The sequence below is a fragment of the Patagioenas fasciata genome, chromosome 23, assembly GCF_037038585.1.
Source record: "Patagioenas fasciata isolate bPatFas1 chromosome 23, bPatFas1.hap1, whole genome shotgun sequence".
Classification (NCBI taxonomy): domain Eukaryota; kingdom Metazoa; phylum Chordata; class Aves; order Columbiformes; family Columbidae; genus Patagioenas; species Patagioenas fasciata.
Genome location: NC_092542.1, coordinates 4,845,196 through 4,858,301, shown reverse-complemented (window position 1 = coordinate 4,858,301; position 13,106 = coordinate 4,845,196). Strand labels below are relative to the sequence as shown.

The 13,106-nt window shown below is 57.6% G+C and overlaps 3 protein-coding genes across 4 annotated transcripts; 1 reads left to right on the top strand and 2 right to left on the bottom strand.

The window, feature by feature from the left end:
- Positions 1-2,040: 2,040 nt before the first annotated feature.
- On the bottom strand, positions 2,041-5,499 carry MUL1 (mitochondrial E3 ubiquitin protein ligase 1). Its single transcript, XM_065855156.2, has 4 exons — positions 5,352-5,499; positions 5,166-5,253; positions 4,385-4,505; positions 2,041-3,581 (listed from the first exon to the last, which is right to left on the bottom strand). The coding sequence occupies exons 1-4, from the start codon at positions 5,469-5,471 to the stop codon at positions 2,852-2,854; spliced, it is 1,059 nt and encodes a 352-aa protein (XP_065711228.2). The 5' UTR covers positions 5,472-5,499; the 3' UTR covers positions 2,041-2,851.
- Positions 5,500-6,547: 1,048 nt separating this feature from the next.
- Positions 6,548-8,228, bottom strand: FAM43B (family with sequence similarity 43 member B). Its single transcript, XM_065855225.2, has one exon. It carries the CDS (start codon positions 7,641-7,643, stop codon positions 6,756-6,758), a length of 888 nt encoding a protein of 295 aa, XP_065711297.2. The 5' UTR covers positions 7,644-8,228; the 3' UTR covers positions 6,548-6,755.
- Positions 8,229-9,530: 1,302 nt separating this feature from the next.
- Positions 9,531-12,630, top strand: CDA (cytidine deaminase). 2 transcript variants are annotated; one of them, XM_071798459.1, is made up of 6 exons: positions 9,531-9,811; positions 9,889-10,030; positions 10,210-10,440; positions 10,746-10,881; positions 11,107-11,164; positions 11,788-12,630. In XM_071798459.1, the coding sequence occupies exons 3-6, from the start codon at positions 10,218-10,220 to the stop codon at positions 11,899-11,901; spliced, it is 531 nt and encodes a 176-aa protein (XP_071654560.1). In that variant the 5' UTR covers positions 9,531-9,811; positions 9,889-10,030; positions 10,210-10,217; the 3' UTR covers positions 11,902-12,630. The 2 variants fall into 2 exon arrangements, with proteins under 2 accessions (XP_071654560.1, XP_065711301.1); XM_065855229.2 differs by lacking the exons at positions 9,531-9,811; positions 9,889-10,030 and having other exon boundaries at positions 10,052-10,440; positions 10,770-10,881.
- Positions 12,631-13,106: the final 476 nt, after the last annotated feature.

The following is a 13,106-nucleotide window of genomic DNA, read 5'->3' as shown; positions in this document are numbered from 1 at the left end:
TGGCGGCGATAGAGGAGCGGGGGGCGGGACCGGGAGGGACGGGGCGGGAGCGGCACAGCCCCCGGGAACGGGACCGCCCCTCCCGCCGGGGCTGCCCCACGCACCCCGGGGATCCCCGCGGCTGCCCCACAGCATCCCCGGGATGCCCCACAGCCACATCTGGGGAGCCCGGAGCTGCCCCACAGCATCCCCGGATGCCCCGCACCATTCCTGGGGAGCCTGCACCTTCCCCACAGCATCCCTGGGGTGCCCCACGGTATCCCCGGGAAGCCCAGGGTTGCCGGTCAGGCATCCCTGGGGAGTCTGGAGCTGCCCCACAGTACCCCTGATCCCCCGGAGCTGTTGAACAAGGAGCCCTGGGGAGCTTGGAGCTGCCGCACACCAAGCCCAAGGTGCCACACGGCATCCCTGGGGACTCTGGAGCTTCCCCATAGACACATCTGGGGAGCTCAGGCTGCCCCACAGCATCCCTGGGAACCCCAGCCCCACATCTGCCCTGCAGAACCCAGCAGAAACGAGCTGCCAAGGGGATTCTGGCACTTTTTGGGGGGCTGCAATGTGGGGAGTCAGTCTGGACGCTTTTGGTCCCCAGGACGTGTCCCTGCACAAGCCTTTCCCTGGGGACAGCGGGGTGGCTTTGGCGTCTCTGTGAGCATTCCATGGAGTCTGCCCCAGCACAGACCATGTGGGTTATTTCCCAGCAGTCAGGCAGCTGGGGCTTACTGGGAAGGCTGGGGTTACCATTTTGGGCAAGACCGCAGCTAATTTGGGGGGTTCAGGCATCCCTGGTGCAACCCCTGCGGAGCAGAGTTGGGGGAACAATTGGGGACAGCAGCAAAATCCACATTTGCAACAACATCCTCACCAGTGGATTTTTTCCAGAAGTGGAAGCCGAGCTCGTTTTGCGACCAAGCGGGACAGGGACACGGGGAGGACAATGCTGGGGTCAGCTCACGCTGCCCTGGGGCTGTTCCCACCCCAAAACCCCTCGTTTGGTGATATGCTCAGCTCCCAGAGCCGCATGAGCCCCAATCCCGCACACCCCCGAGCTGTCAGCTCCTTACATAAGGTTCCATCTCCGCCCGAGATATCGCGGGGGAAAGCTCGAAAACAGGAGGCGAAAGGTAGCGGGGAAAGCACAGCCCCCAAAAAAGGGTATTTTTAGGCTTTGCATGACAGCTCCATTCCCTGGGGAAAATGCCGGGGCTTGAGGCCACGTCCTGCACCCGTCTGCCTGGGGGGTGACGTCCCCGCTGTCCCCATCGAGAGAATGAGGCTTTTTGGGGTGGTGGGTCCCCAGAAAACCGCAGCTGGGGAGCGAAGGGCAAAACCTTGGTACAGCACAGGGAGCGATAGGCAGTAATACTCAAAAAAAAAAAAAGTCTCTAAATATGATTTTTACAGCAGAAAATTGCTTTTAGGGAAAAGAATCGAGGTCTCGGCTGGTCCGGATCTTAAATCCCGGCTGTCGGGACGATGGGTGTGATTTGGCAGAACCCATCCCTCGGGGATTTCTTGCTCTTTGTCTTGGGAGTTTCTTGTCTGTTTTGGGGGGTTTTTTGTGCCGATAAAAGGAGATTTTGATTCCCGGCAGCATCGGGAGGGCACAAAGGGCACGGGAGGGCGATAACCGTGGGGACAGCAGGGAGACGCCTTCGCCAGCGAACCTGAGCTTGGCTTCTCCCCACGCAGGCAGGGACAGGCAGGGACAGGCAGGGACAGGCAGGCAGCCTCGCTGTGACAGGCAGCCACTGCCATCTACAGCCAGCGGGCCCTTCTTGTTAACGTTTAAAGAGGAAATACCCCATTTCCTTGTTAAACTCACCATTTTTTATTGGAGCTTCATGGAATATTGTGTATTTTTTAAACACGTGGGGGACGCGGGTGGCTCTGCCTGCCCGCAGGCACCAGATGGGGTGCGGGGGGTTCCCCTGTGTCAGTCCTGGGTTTTTTGGCTGTTCTTGCTCCAGGCTCCCAAAAACAGGGGCTCCCTTCCCTGCTCCTGCGTGTCTCTAATTGAAAACTCAGTGCTGCCACAGCAAATGTTAAAGCATCGTTTATTCTCTCAGGTGCCGTTACCATATGTGATTTACAGCAGAATGGGGGAGTTGGGGAAGGGAATTTTCCTCATCTGGGTGAATGTTTGGGGTTTTGGTACCGCCTGCGTTACAGACAAGGGGACAGCGGTGTCTGTCACAACCAGTGTCAGGTTCGGTGCATCCCCCCGTTACCCCAACTCGGTCCCCGCTCTGTGTGATTTACGTTCCTTTGGTGTTGATCCACGCAGCGTGTGCGCCCCCGGGGAGCGCAGATCCCATCACCCCCCCAGGGCCACGGAATGATCCAAGGCAAGCACGTTTTTCATCCTGTTTTATTCCTTCACATCCCATTTTCCACCCCAGCTCAAGCCAAGCGCAGCAATCGGCCGCAGCGTTTTCGCCTCCCGTCGTGACACGGTCACAACTCCATTTTGCGGACGGTCACAAAACTGATTTGTTCACACGAGCTCTCTGAAAACCCACCCTGCTCTGTGGCTCCTCAGAGCCAGCTGGCAGCATCACCCCAATTCTGTAGCCATAATACATCTTTATTTTTCCTCACAATATTTTTATAAGGGACCACAAGCTCAGCAAACCACGACACAAACCCCAAGAGTCCAACTTTTAACAGAAGAGCTTAAACCAGCGTCTCCCAGCTGAGCACCGTGCCCTTTGCGAGGACTCCTCGTCTCTCACCCCCCAAAAAACCTCTGGAGCTTCCCCAAAATCAACCACCCAAGCAGGTAGGCAAGAAAAAACCCCTTTGCAAGAGGCGGTTTTAATGCTAAAAGCTTCCCCCAGCACACAGAGATTTAACTGTTGTACAAGGGAACCACCCTGGACACGGGCTGTCGGCAGACGGGGCAGCGCTTGGGCTCAGGAAGCGCCTGGTAGCACTCGGTGCACGAGCAGACGTGGCCGCACTCCAGGAAGACGCAGGATTTGGCGCTGCTCAAGCAGACGACGCAGGCGTTTTTGAGCGTTTCGCCACCTTCCACGTTCATCTCACGCATCAGGCGCTCCTGTGCCTGTCGGAATTCCTCCTGCATCTGCCTGAGGTGCCGCCGCTCCCGGTGGTGCCGGTATTGCTTCCGTAGGATGAAGAAGAGGATGGTGCAGGTGGCGAAACCGAAAACGACGGTGAGGATTTTCCAAAAGCGGACGTTTGCCTCGTGTTTTTGCAGTAAGGTGCTGAAATCCAGGCTGCTGAGGTAGTAGGGCATGCCCTGCTTGGGCGGCTGCAGCTTGATGGTGGTGTTGTCCAGCACCAGCTCTCCCACCCCCGTCAGCGCTGTCCCCACCTTCAACATCTGCTCCGTCTCCTGGATGCCCTTGGGACGCTCCCCGCTGATGTAGTGACCGATGACGTCGGTGAAGGACTGCACGGAGGGGTGGAATTTCTCGTACACCGTCTCCAGGCTGAGCTCGGCGGCGTCCAGGGGCTTCATCACACGGACGGTGACGCCGGCGCCTTCCTCGGGAGGGACCAGGTCGAAGGGAGTGGTGTTGGTTCGCTGGTGGATGATCTTCTCGTAGTCGTTCCTGCAGGAGGAGAAGGGGATGAAGCGAACGGGAGCATTGGCGCTTCCCACCAAGGCTTGCAGTGAAACACCCGCCTGTTTTGGGGACTGCCAGGTGTCTCCTGCCCTGAGCGAAGCTTTTTTTGGGTGGGATTCTCTGGAGAACAGCATTTTTTTTCCCTCATGGCACCATCTGGCTGTGCACTGGGTCTTCCACCCTCACCTCTGCACTTCCACAGTCCCCACAGAACTACCATGGGCTTTACCGTCACCGGGCGAGCACCTCATCTCCCCAAATTCCCCCTCATCTCCCCGTGGTGTTCCTGGCTGCCAGAAACTGTCCTGTGAGAAGCGCTGCCTGTCACAGGTACAAATCTGAGAGGCGTTATCCGACATGCTGAGGCTGGAAGAGCGTCACCATGTTCTTGTTTCCACAGCTCTCGGGGCCAGGCTGCTCTCAGGACCCCTGGATGCGGGTATCGCCCGAATCCAACTAAATTTCTGGCTTGACAGCGCTGTTTTGCTCGGGAAACACCATCCAGTGGCCACCTCTAAAACAGCAACATGAGCCTGCTGATAAATGCTCTGCCCACCTTGTGTTACGCTACGTGCTCATCGTCTACAGCCCCTAGATGAGCTCTGAAAACCTCCAGCCCCCAAACCAGCCAAATGTGCCCCATTTGGGCAGTGGCAACGGGGCCGCAGGGCCCTGTGGGGTCCATGTCTGTGTCACCTTGGTCACTTTGGCCACACTTGAAGTCATTTCTGTGTGTCAGGCCTTCCGAGGCCACCTCAGAGGGACACTGGTGGGCACTGGGCACATACCAGAGGTGGGTTGTTCGGTTCCAAACCATCTTGTGCTCCTGCAGCGTCAGCCGCTGCACAACGCCCTTGCAGTTCTCCACAAACTGGCTGCTCAGGGTGTCCTTCACGGACTGCACCACACCTGAAAGGCAAATCCGAAGGGCGTGTGAGCTGCTTGTTAATCATCTGCTTCATTTCTTAGGGTGTAGAGTGAATACGGGCAGTATCAGAAAAAACAGGGAGACAGAAGAGTGGAGAGCTCGTGTTTTGAGCCGTCAGGAAAGCCTGTGGCTGCCTGACAAGGGGGAGATGAATGACGGGCAATGGAGCTGGGGAAGGGGCTGGAGCACAAGTGTGATGGGAGCGGCTGAGGGAGCTGGGGGTTCAGCTGGAGAACAGGAGCTGAGGGGAGACCTTCTGATCTCTGAACTGCCTGAAAGGAGCTTGGAGCCAGGGGGGTCGGGCTCTGCTCCCCAGGAACAAGCGCCAGGAGCAGAGGAAACGGCCTCAAGTTGCGCCAGGGGAGGTTGAGGTTGGATCTGGGAACAATTTCTTCCCCAGAGGGCTGTGGGGCATTGGAACAGGCTGCCCAGGGCAGTGCTGGAGTCACCATCCCTGGAGGGTTGGACAGACGGACATGAGGTTCTCAGGACATGGGGCAGGGACAGGGGTCGGGAACGCTTGGACTCTTGATCTTGAGGGGCTCTTCCAACCAAAATGACTCTGTGACCCGATGGGGGCAGAACCGCGGGGTGGAGATTAAATCCCCGCCCAGGGGTGACGCTTTGGGTCCCGCCGCTACCTTCGATGACCGCATACGGGACGCAGCGCCCCGGCGCCTCCAGCAGCACGGCCCGCAGGTCCCCATCCAGCCGGACCGTCCTGGCGCCCTGCGGGGAGCAAACCGAGGCCGCGGCTCAGCCGAGGGGCCCAGGCCGCGATCGGGGCCCGAGCCCTTGCGCCCTCCCCGGGGGCCGCTCGCACCCACCTCGAGGCCGCGGGCGACTCGGGCCTTTTGCCGGTACACGGAGTAGAGCAGCGCGGTGAGGGCGGTGCTGGTCGCCAGCAGCGCGGCCTGCAGGGCCGAGGGCCGCCCGCCGCCCTCCATTGCCGCCGCGCCGTTACCGCGGCAACCGCCCGCCGCCACCGGCGCTCGGTGATGACGTCACCGTGACGCTCTAGCGGGCGGCACCGCGACCATAGAGATGCGGTCCGCCAGGGCGGGAGGGGGGCAAAAGCCGGGACGAAGTGCCCTGATCCCCCCAACAAGGCTTTTTTGGGGGGCCGGAGGGGCCCAAATCCCAGCGCCACAGGGCCTGGGGGGGCAGGCAGGACAGGTCCTGTCCCCACAGGGCCTTGGGGGTCTAATCCCAGCGTTGGGGAGCAGGACAGATCCCAGCCCTGCCCAGGGGTCCTGGAGTGGAGACTAAAGCCCAGCCTAACAAGGCCTTGGGGGTGGGATTATCCTAAATCCCAACCACCCCCTAGGATTGCTGTAGCAGGGCCCAAAACTCAGTATCCCTATGGCCATGGGGGGAGCACCCCCAGTGCCCCCCAAGGGCCTTGGTATGAGGGGGGGACCCAAATCCCACGGCCCTCGCTGCAAGGACACGGCTCAGGGTGGGCACACAGCCTCCGGCCCCATTTCAGCCCCCAGCCCCATTTTTAAGTGTCCTCCTGCCCCCCAGTGCCATGGCCAGGCTGGGGGGTCCCTGCCAGCCCCATGCTGGGGGGGGAACACAAGACCCTGTGTCCTGCCCCCCATCCTCTTCCCAGGGCTTGTTCTCAGAAAGCAGCAAAAGAGGAAGATAAAAAAATAGCAGATTTTGGTAAACTATTGACATTCAGGGCCTTGATGTTGCTTTTGGGGTGGGCAGCGGGGGCTGCAGATCAGCCCTGCTTGGTGCTGGGGGTCTGAAGGGCCCCATCGCAGCCCCCCCGGTTTGGGCAGCCTTGTGCCACCCCCCCAGCTCTATATTTAAAAAACCCGAGTTGCCATGACTACGCGTTGCAGCTCTCGCCAGCCCTCGGTGCCGCAGGGTGGGTGTGGAAAGAAACAGGGACCCTGCAGTCCCCACCCCAGCTTATCGGGGGGTAAATTTGTTATAAACGCCCCCCAAAATTTGAAGCCGAGCTTAACTCTTCATTTCCCGTTTGCCAGGGCTGGGCGAGACACAGGCGCCGTTACACCGCAGAAAACACACATTGATTTTATTATGGCTGCGGAGGAGGAGGTACGAGAGCAGGTTCATGTTTGGGGGGGTCCTCAGGGTGCAACCCCCCCACACTCAGGGGTCTTCCTTGCAGACGAAGCCGCTGCCTTGTCCAGATTTCTCCCCGAGGGTCCAAATTTAGCTGGAGGCACGGGGTGGGCAGCTTGTCCCCAAAACGCTCAGCACACGGGAGGCCTGGGGCTGCGCAGGCTGCACCCCCGCATCTCCCTGGCCAGGAGCAGCATGGCGGTGGGACCACCATCCCCACCCCCGGCGCCGAAGGCTTCTCCCTCCTCCTCCTCCTCCAGGATGGAGCTGAGGCGGGGGGCACAGCGGGCTCTCTCGGCCGGCGGGCGATAGGGACACTTGGCGTTGAGCAGCCGGCGCAGGGGGACCAAGGGGACGATGGCATCACCCAGGAGCTGCTGCTGGACGTGTCGGAAATCGCTCTGCCTCTTGAGCCTCTTGAACTCGCTGAAGGCGGCGGCGGAGGTTTGGTAGAGCAGCAAGGCCATGGCGCGCGCCTTGTCGGCTTTGGGGAGCAGGACGGCGTGGCAGCGCAGGACCACCGCCTTGTTCTTCACCTGGTGCCGGTAAACCCAGGCGAAGATCTTGGGGTGCCGGCGGTCGGCGGCGCAGTAGGTGATGCGGTGCAGGAGGTACGCGTGGCCCGGGCGCCGCGTCCCCTTCTCGCAGGGGGTCATGCGGATGCCTTGGGGTCCCAACGTCAGCTTCATCTTGGCCCCGCCGGCCCCACCGTCGCTTTTTGCCCAGATTTTACCCACCGCCTCCTCCGTGCAGCCCTCGCCCTTGGCATGCAGGGTGACGGCGTTGCCCAGGTACCGCACCGTGTACGTCGGGTCCTCCTTGTTCAGCTCCACTTTCTGCCGTTTTCCGCGGAAAACGCTGCCCAGCCGCTCCAGCGGGCAGTCGGGCAGAAGGTCCGGGCAGGAGCGGAGGAAACCGGCCAGCAACGCCGTGTAGCTCAGCCCCGGCCCCAGGCTCTTGCTTTTGCATTTACGTTCATTTTCCACCAGCACGAACTTGCTCCGGCGCCAGGGCAGCATCTCCGCTCCCTCCGGCCGCCCCGCGCGCCTCCGCTAATCCCGACCGCGCTGCGACCCCTTGGCCAGCGGATACACCCCCACCTCAGACCCCAAATCCAGCTGGGGGGTGTCCCCACACCCCGCTTTCCCCACCCAGCGGGGATGCCCCTACCCCGGGATGCGGCTGCCGGAGCCGATGCCGTCTCGGAAGGATGCGGGAGCCCGTTTTTTGGCCGAGATGCTGCCGCCTGCGCCGGCTGCGGGGATGCAGCTCTCTCCGTGGGCTGCTCCACCTCCCCGCGACGCCGCGTCGCCCCGAGCACGCAGGGAAATACAAGATGCTGGTAAAATAAAACACACTTCCCTCCCCCCCTCACCGCAGCCGTTAGACCCCCTGCACCAAACCTCACCTGTATGGGGGGAAATTAAGCAGGATCTGGTGGGGGGGATGATTTTTGGGAGGGTCAGACATCAGCTTCTTACCCCAGCTCAGGAAAACACTTTCCACCCCCCCACCCCAAATCAGCGCTTTGCATGAGGGGCTGTGCCAGCGTTCACAGATCCTGTGGCTTTGCTGGTATTTTTTGCTTCAACCCCCCAATTTTTCCCCCTTTATTTCCAAGCCACCCCCATCCTTCCTCTTAGACTGAGCTTTTGGCTTTTAACCTGTTGCTTTTAACTCCGGCCGAGGCCCCAGGATGGCTTCTCCCTGATAAATGCAACACCAGCACGACCTGGGGGGGATTTCTGGGGAGTCTGAGGATGTTTAAGATTCAGCTAAACCCCTAATTTCCACCTTTTTTTACCTACTTTGGGCTTCTTGTGCCAGGTCCCCAGGCTCGGGGACCCACAAGCGCTCTGGCTGCCTTGAGATTAAAAAATGGGGAGGAAAACAAGTAAAACAGCAGCATGTGCCCCCGGTTTGAGTCCATTTTGGGGGGGAAAAGCTGAGCGCGGAGTTGCAGGGAGCTGGAAGCCATTTCCCAGCCGTTTTCCAGATTTTCTATGGTTTGAGCGAAGCAACTGCAATCTTAAAATAGCTGCTTTGCAGGCAGCGTGGCCTCAGCAGCCTCGGAGGCTTTTGCAGCCAAAATACTGAGATAAAAAGGCATGAATTTCTGTGTTTTTCAGCTTTGCTGCTGTGTGGTTTGCTCCTGGCGTGAGGACGGGTTTAGGGAGGTGGCAATTAGTAAATCAGTGCGAATGAGGAAGGTTTCTACCCACGCCAGCTCCTGTTTCTTGTTGTTTCTGATCTTGCTCTCGTCACCAGAGGTAAGGGCTCAAATTTTATTTAATTGCTTGGGGTCCATATCAACAGGGCATTAAACCCTCCCCAAAAGCTTGTTTATTTATAGACACCTATATTATTTAGGAGGGGTTTCCTGGTTGTGCCCCCCACCAGCTGTCCCAGGGCTGGTTTTCCTTTTCTCTCGTGTTTTTGTGCCGTGTAACAGGATTGGGGGGACACAAGAGCATCTGCGTCTCATTTTGGAGGGGAAGACAACGAGGATTTGCACTTCGAAAGCCTAAAAAAAGGGCTCCGTGCTGATTCAGGGATCTTAATCCCTCCTCCAGCTGCTTATTGCCTTGACTGGCTGCCCTTGCAAATAGCTGTCATCATTAGGTTTCAGAGTGAACAAGCACCTGCACAGTGCAAGGAAAGCAATTCTCTTGGGTTATCCCTTGGGACAATACAGATCTCAGCCTACCGGCTTTGATTTTTTGGGGGTATCTGTGGTCCCCTTGCTGTTCCGCACCCCATTTTCAGCTCCCGGCGTTTACACCGCACCAATTCAGGCGCCACGTCCCAGCCCATCCAGGGCTCATCAGCAGCGACCCAGCGCTGAGGTTTGCTGCCAAAACCTCGGTCAGAGGTAAGGTCAAAGTCCTCCTGAAATCCAGCAAACCGCAGAAAAATCCTGGTGATAAATCAGCGAGGGCTGCGACACCCGCACTCACAGCCAGAAAATGGGGCAATGAGCTCCTCCAGCAAGGGCAAAAATAGAGATATCTTTAATTAAGAAGAGATCACTTTAATTAAAGGTTAATTTCCTCATCCTGGGAGCCCTTTACCCCTCATGGCTGAATCCCACAGAAGAATTTGGGCTTGAACATCCCTAAATGGGGTTTTATTATCTCTGTCTTCAACCAACTGCCTGGCAACTGGGATCTAAGAGACATGGGAAAATGTAATATATCTATGTGTTTTGGGTTTTTTCTCTGTTTTCAATCAAATTAATGTATTTCTTTTCATCTCACTGATTAGGAACTGCTGTTCTACCCCTGCCAGGAATGATTTAATGACATTTTCCCGTGGAGCCACGCAACCAGTTTTCAACTGGGAAGGAAAACAGAAAAGAAGAAACGAAACAGCGAGGAAAAATGCAGTGCTGGGACAGAGAAAAGAGGTAAAAGGATTAAATAAATACAAGGAGAAATAGGGAAAAATGAGACAGAAGGCAGGGAGAGGACACAGGACCCCCTGTGCATGGATCTGGGGGATCAGGGCTGCACCCCAAGATGCTCCCCAGGGTTCGGCCGCTCAATGGGGCGTTATCCCAGCGGGGCCGGCCGCTCTATTTTCCAGGCGAGGAAATGTTTAACCGCAGCGTCAGCCGGCAGGGCAGGCAGGTTGCAGGCATGGAGGAGGGTGACGGGCAGCACCCGGCCCCCACTGCCCCCCCGGGCCGTCCCCATGGGGAGAAACTGCAGCTTTTGCTTCGCCGCAGCCAGGAGGCCAAAAATTCCGCTTATTGCCCCTACAGCCGCTTCCCGGTGGGCGCCGCGCTGCTCACTGCCGGCGGGGAGATCTTCTCTGGTAAGACGGGGCTGTGCAAACCCCCCCATTGGGTTTTGGGGTCCGGCTGCAACACTTCAGCCATGGATGGGGGTTCAGAGGGGTCGGCACAAGGTGCTGGTCCCCCCTCCCCGTGCCCCTTGGCAGCCGCCGTCGCAGAGCGAGCCAAAGATTGCGGAAAATATGGGAAATAAATCGAGGAAGTGAAGAATGCATTGGCGAGAGGCCAGGATAGGGTGGTGCGCATGAAAAATGGCTTTTTAATGTTTTTTTTTTGCTAATTTCTCCCCCCTAAAACATCACCCGGGGGTTTGGGGGTGGCTGAGCGGGTGCCGGGGGTGTCCCCGCAGGGTGCAACGTGGAGAACGCCTGTTACAGCCTGGGGGTGTGCGCCGAGCGCAGCGCCATCCTAAAAGCCATCTCCGAGGGACACACCAGCTTCAGGGCCATGGCCATCGCCAGGTAAGGGACACGGCGGCGGGGACAGCGGGGAAAACCCAGCGTGACCCCCCCGCCGCCCCACACCACAGCAGCCTGGGTGTATTTTGGTGGGGAGGCAGGTTTCTGCGTGTTTTTCGGGGGGGATTTAGGGGGAAATCTGCTGTGGTTCTGTATTTATTGGCGCATGAGGGTTTTTTTACAGGTGTCCCCCCCAGCTCTAAGCTCTGTGCCCTTCTCCTTTGGCAGTGACATGGGGGACAACTTCATCGTGCCCTGCGGCGCCTGCAGACAAGTGATGAGAGAGGTGATGGCTCATGCGGGGCGTCCCACGTTTCCTGAGCCCCGACATCTCCCCCCAATACACCCAGAGGTGCAAAGAGAGGGGGTTGTAACCCCCCTGTCCGCAGCCCCAGGGCTCTGGGCACCTCAAATTGCTCTATTTACTGGAAAAGGGGTATTTATTTATTTATTCATTCCTCCCTGTCCCATGGGACCAGGTGACCAGTGGGAATCCATTAACTCACCCTCTCTGGGGGGTTTTATTCCTCCCAGGTGCAGAGTTTGACCCTGGAAGCCTGAAAATGTTCTTTTTCCTGTAAAAACCAAGTCCATCCCGCTCTCCCCTCCCTCCTCCCTGTGAGCACCCCCAGCCTGGTTTTGGGGGGTAATATTTTAGGGAGTTTAGGGCTCAGCTCAAAGGATGGATTTGGTGGGTTTGGAGGCACTGGGTTTCACCCCAGAGGGGGAAAAACTACAGCATCTGAACCCAAAATACCCTCTGGGGGAGGTGATGCTGAAAAGCCGCTCCAAAACACATGCAGTAGAGCAGGATGCTCCTTACAAACTCAGCCAAAAACCACATTATTTGGGTAATTTAAAGAAGAAGTGCAGGTTTCGCATAGGGCACTTTTTTCTCCTCTTCTCCAGTTTGGCACGGACTGGGACATCTACCTGACCAAAGCTGATGGCACCTACGTCGTCAAGAGGCTGGAGGAGCTGCTGCCGCTCTCCTTTGGCCCCGAGGACCTGAAGAAGGTGTGAGCAGTGCAGCTTTCGCCCCTCGGCAGCCGGGGAGGACGGTTTTCCCCAATTTCCCCAGTATGTAAGAGGCTTTTAGGGCACGATGCAGTGGGAAAAGTGTTCATAGCATTGAGTGACTCGTTCCTCTCGCTCATCTTCTTGTTCAGCGCTGATTCGTGGACCGCAGCCCCACTTTGCCCTGGGGTAATGGTGAAATCAAATAATAGAAAATCCCTGTTATTAGGAAAAATATGTCCAGATATGGCTGTAGTTGAGGGGGGAGTGCACAGGTGGAGAAGGGTTTGATGCACGGCTCAAGCTTGGGCTTGTTGGTACAGAAACCACTCCTGAATGATGCAAAATCATGGTTGGGAAAATGCTGAATTCTTCAGCTTTACATGGGAAGTGAAAGCAAAAAGGAAAAGCTCCATCAACCCCAGTAGTTATTAATAAGCCAATTCAGATTAGATGATTTGCTGGAATTGGACGGTTATCACCCCGAGTGTGTCCTTTGCTCGTTTTATCCGCCTTGTTTGCTTTCCTTTTATCTCATTTGTGGGGATGAAGAGGGAGAGGCATTTCTGAGGCCTTCCAGAGGGTTTTCTGCCTCCAGAGTAATGCCGTTTGCTGATTGTGATATTAATTACGCACAATGCAAAACAAACGTGTTAAGTTTCCCTATCGGCGCTGCATTGGGCGTTACTGCCCGTGCCCCAGTGGAATAAAAGCAGCCCTGGTTTTCATCCTGCACTTGCTGCAAATGATGAATCACAGGGAAGGGGAAGCGGAGCTGTTGTGCCCCGGCCATGCACAAAGTACACTCAGATGGGCTGTGCACCAGGCACACCCAGCGTGTGTGTATCCACGTATCATACAGAATCGTTTTGGTTGGAAAAGCCCCTCAAGATCATGGAGTCCAAGCGTTCCCCACCCCGGCACTGCCCCATGTCCTGAGAACCTCATGTCCGTCTGTCCAGCCCTCCAGGGGTGGTGACTCCAGCACTGCCCTGGGCAGCCTGTTCCAATGCCCCACAGCCCTTTGGGGAAGAAATTGTTCCCACATCCAACCTCAACCTCCCCTGGTGCAACTTGAGGCCGTTTCCTCTGCTCCTGGCGCTTGTTCCTGGGGAGCAGAGCCCGACCCCCCTGGCTCCAAGCTCCTTTCAGGCAGTTCAGAGATCAGAAGGTCTCCCCTCAGCTCCTGTTCTCCAGCTGAACCCCCAGCT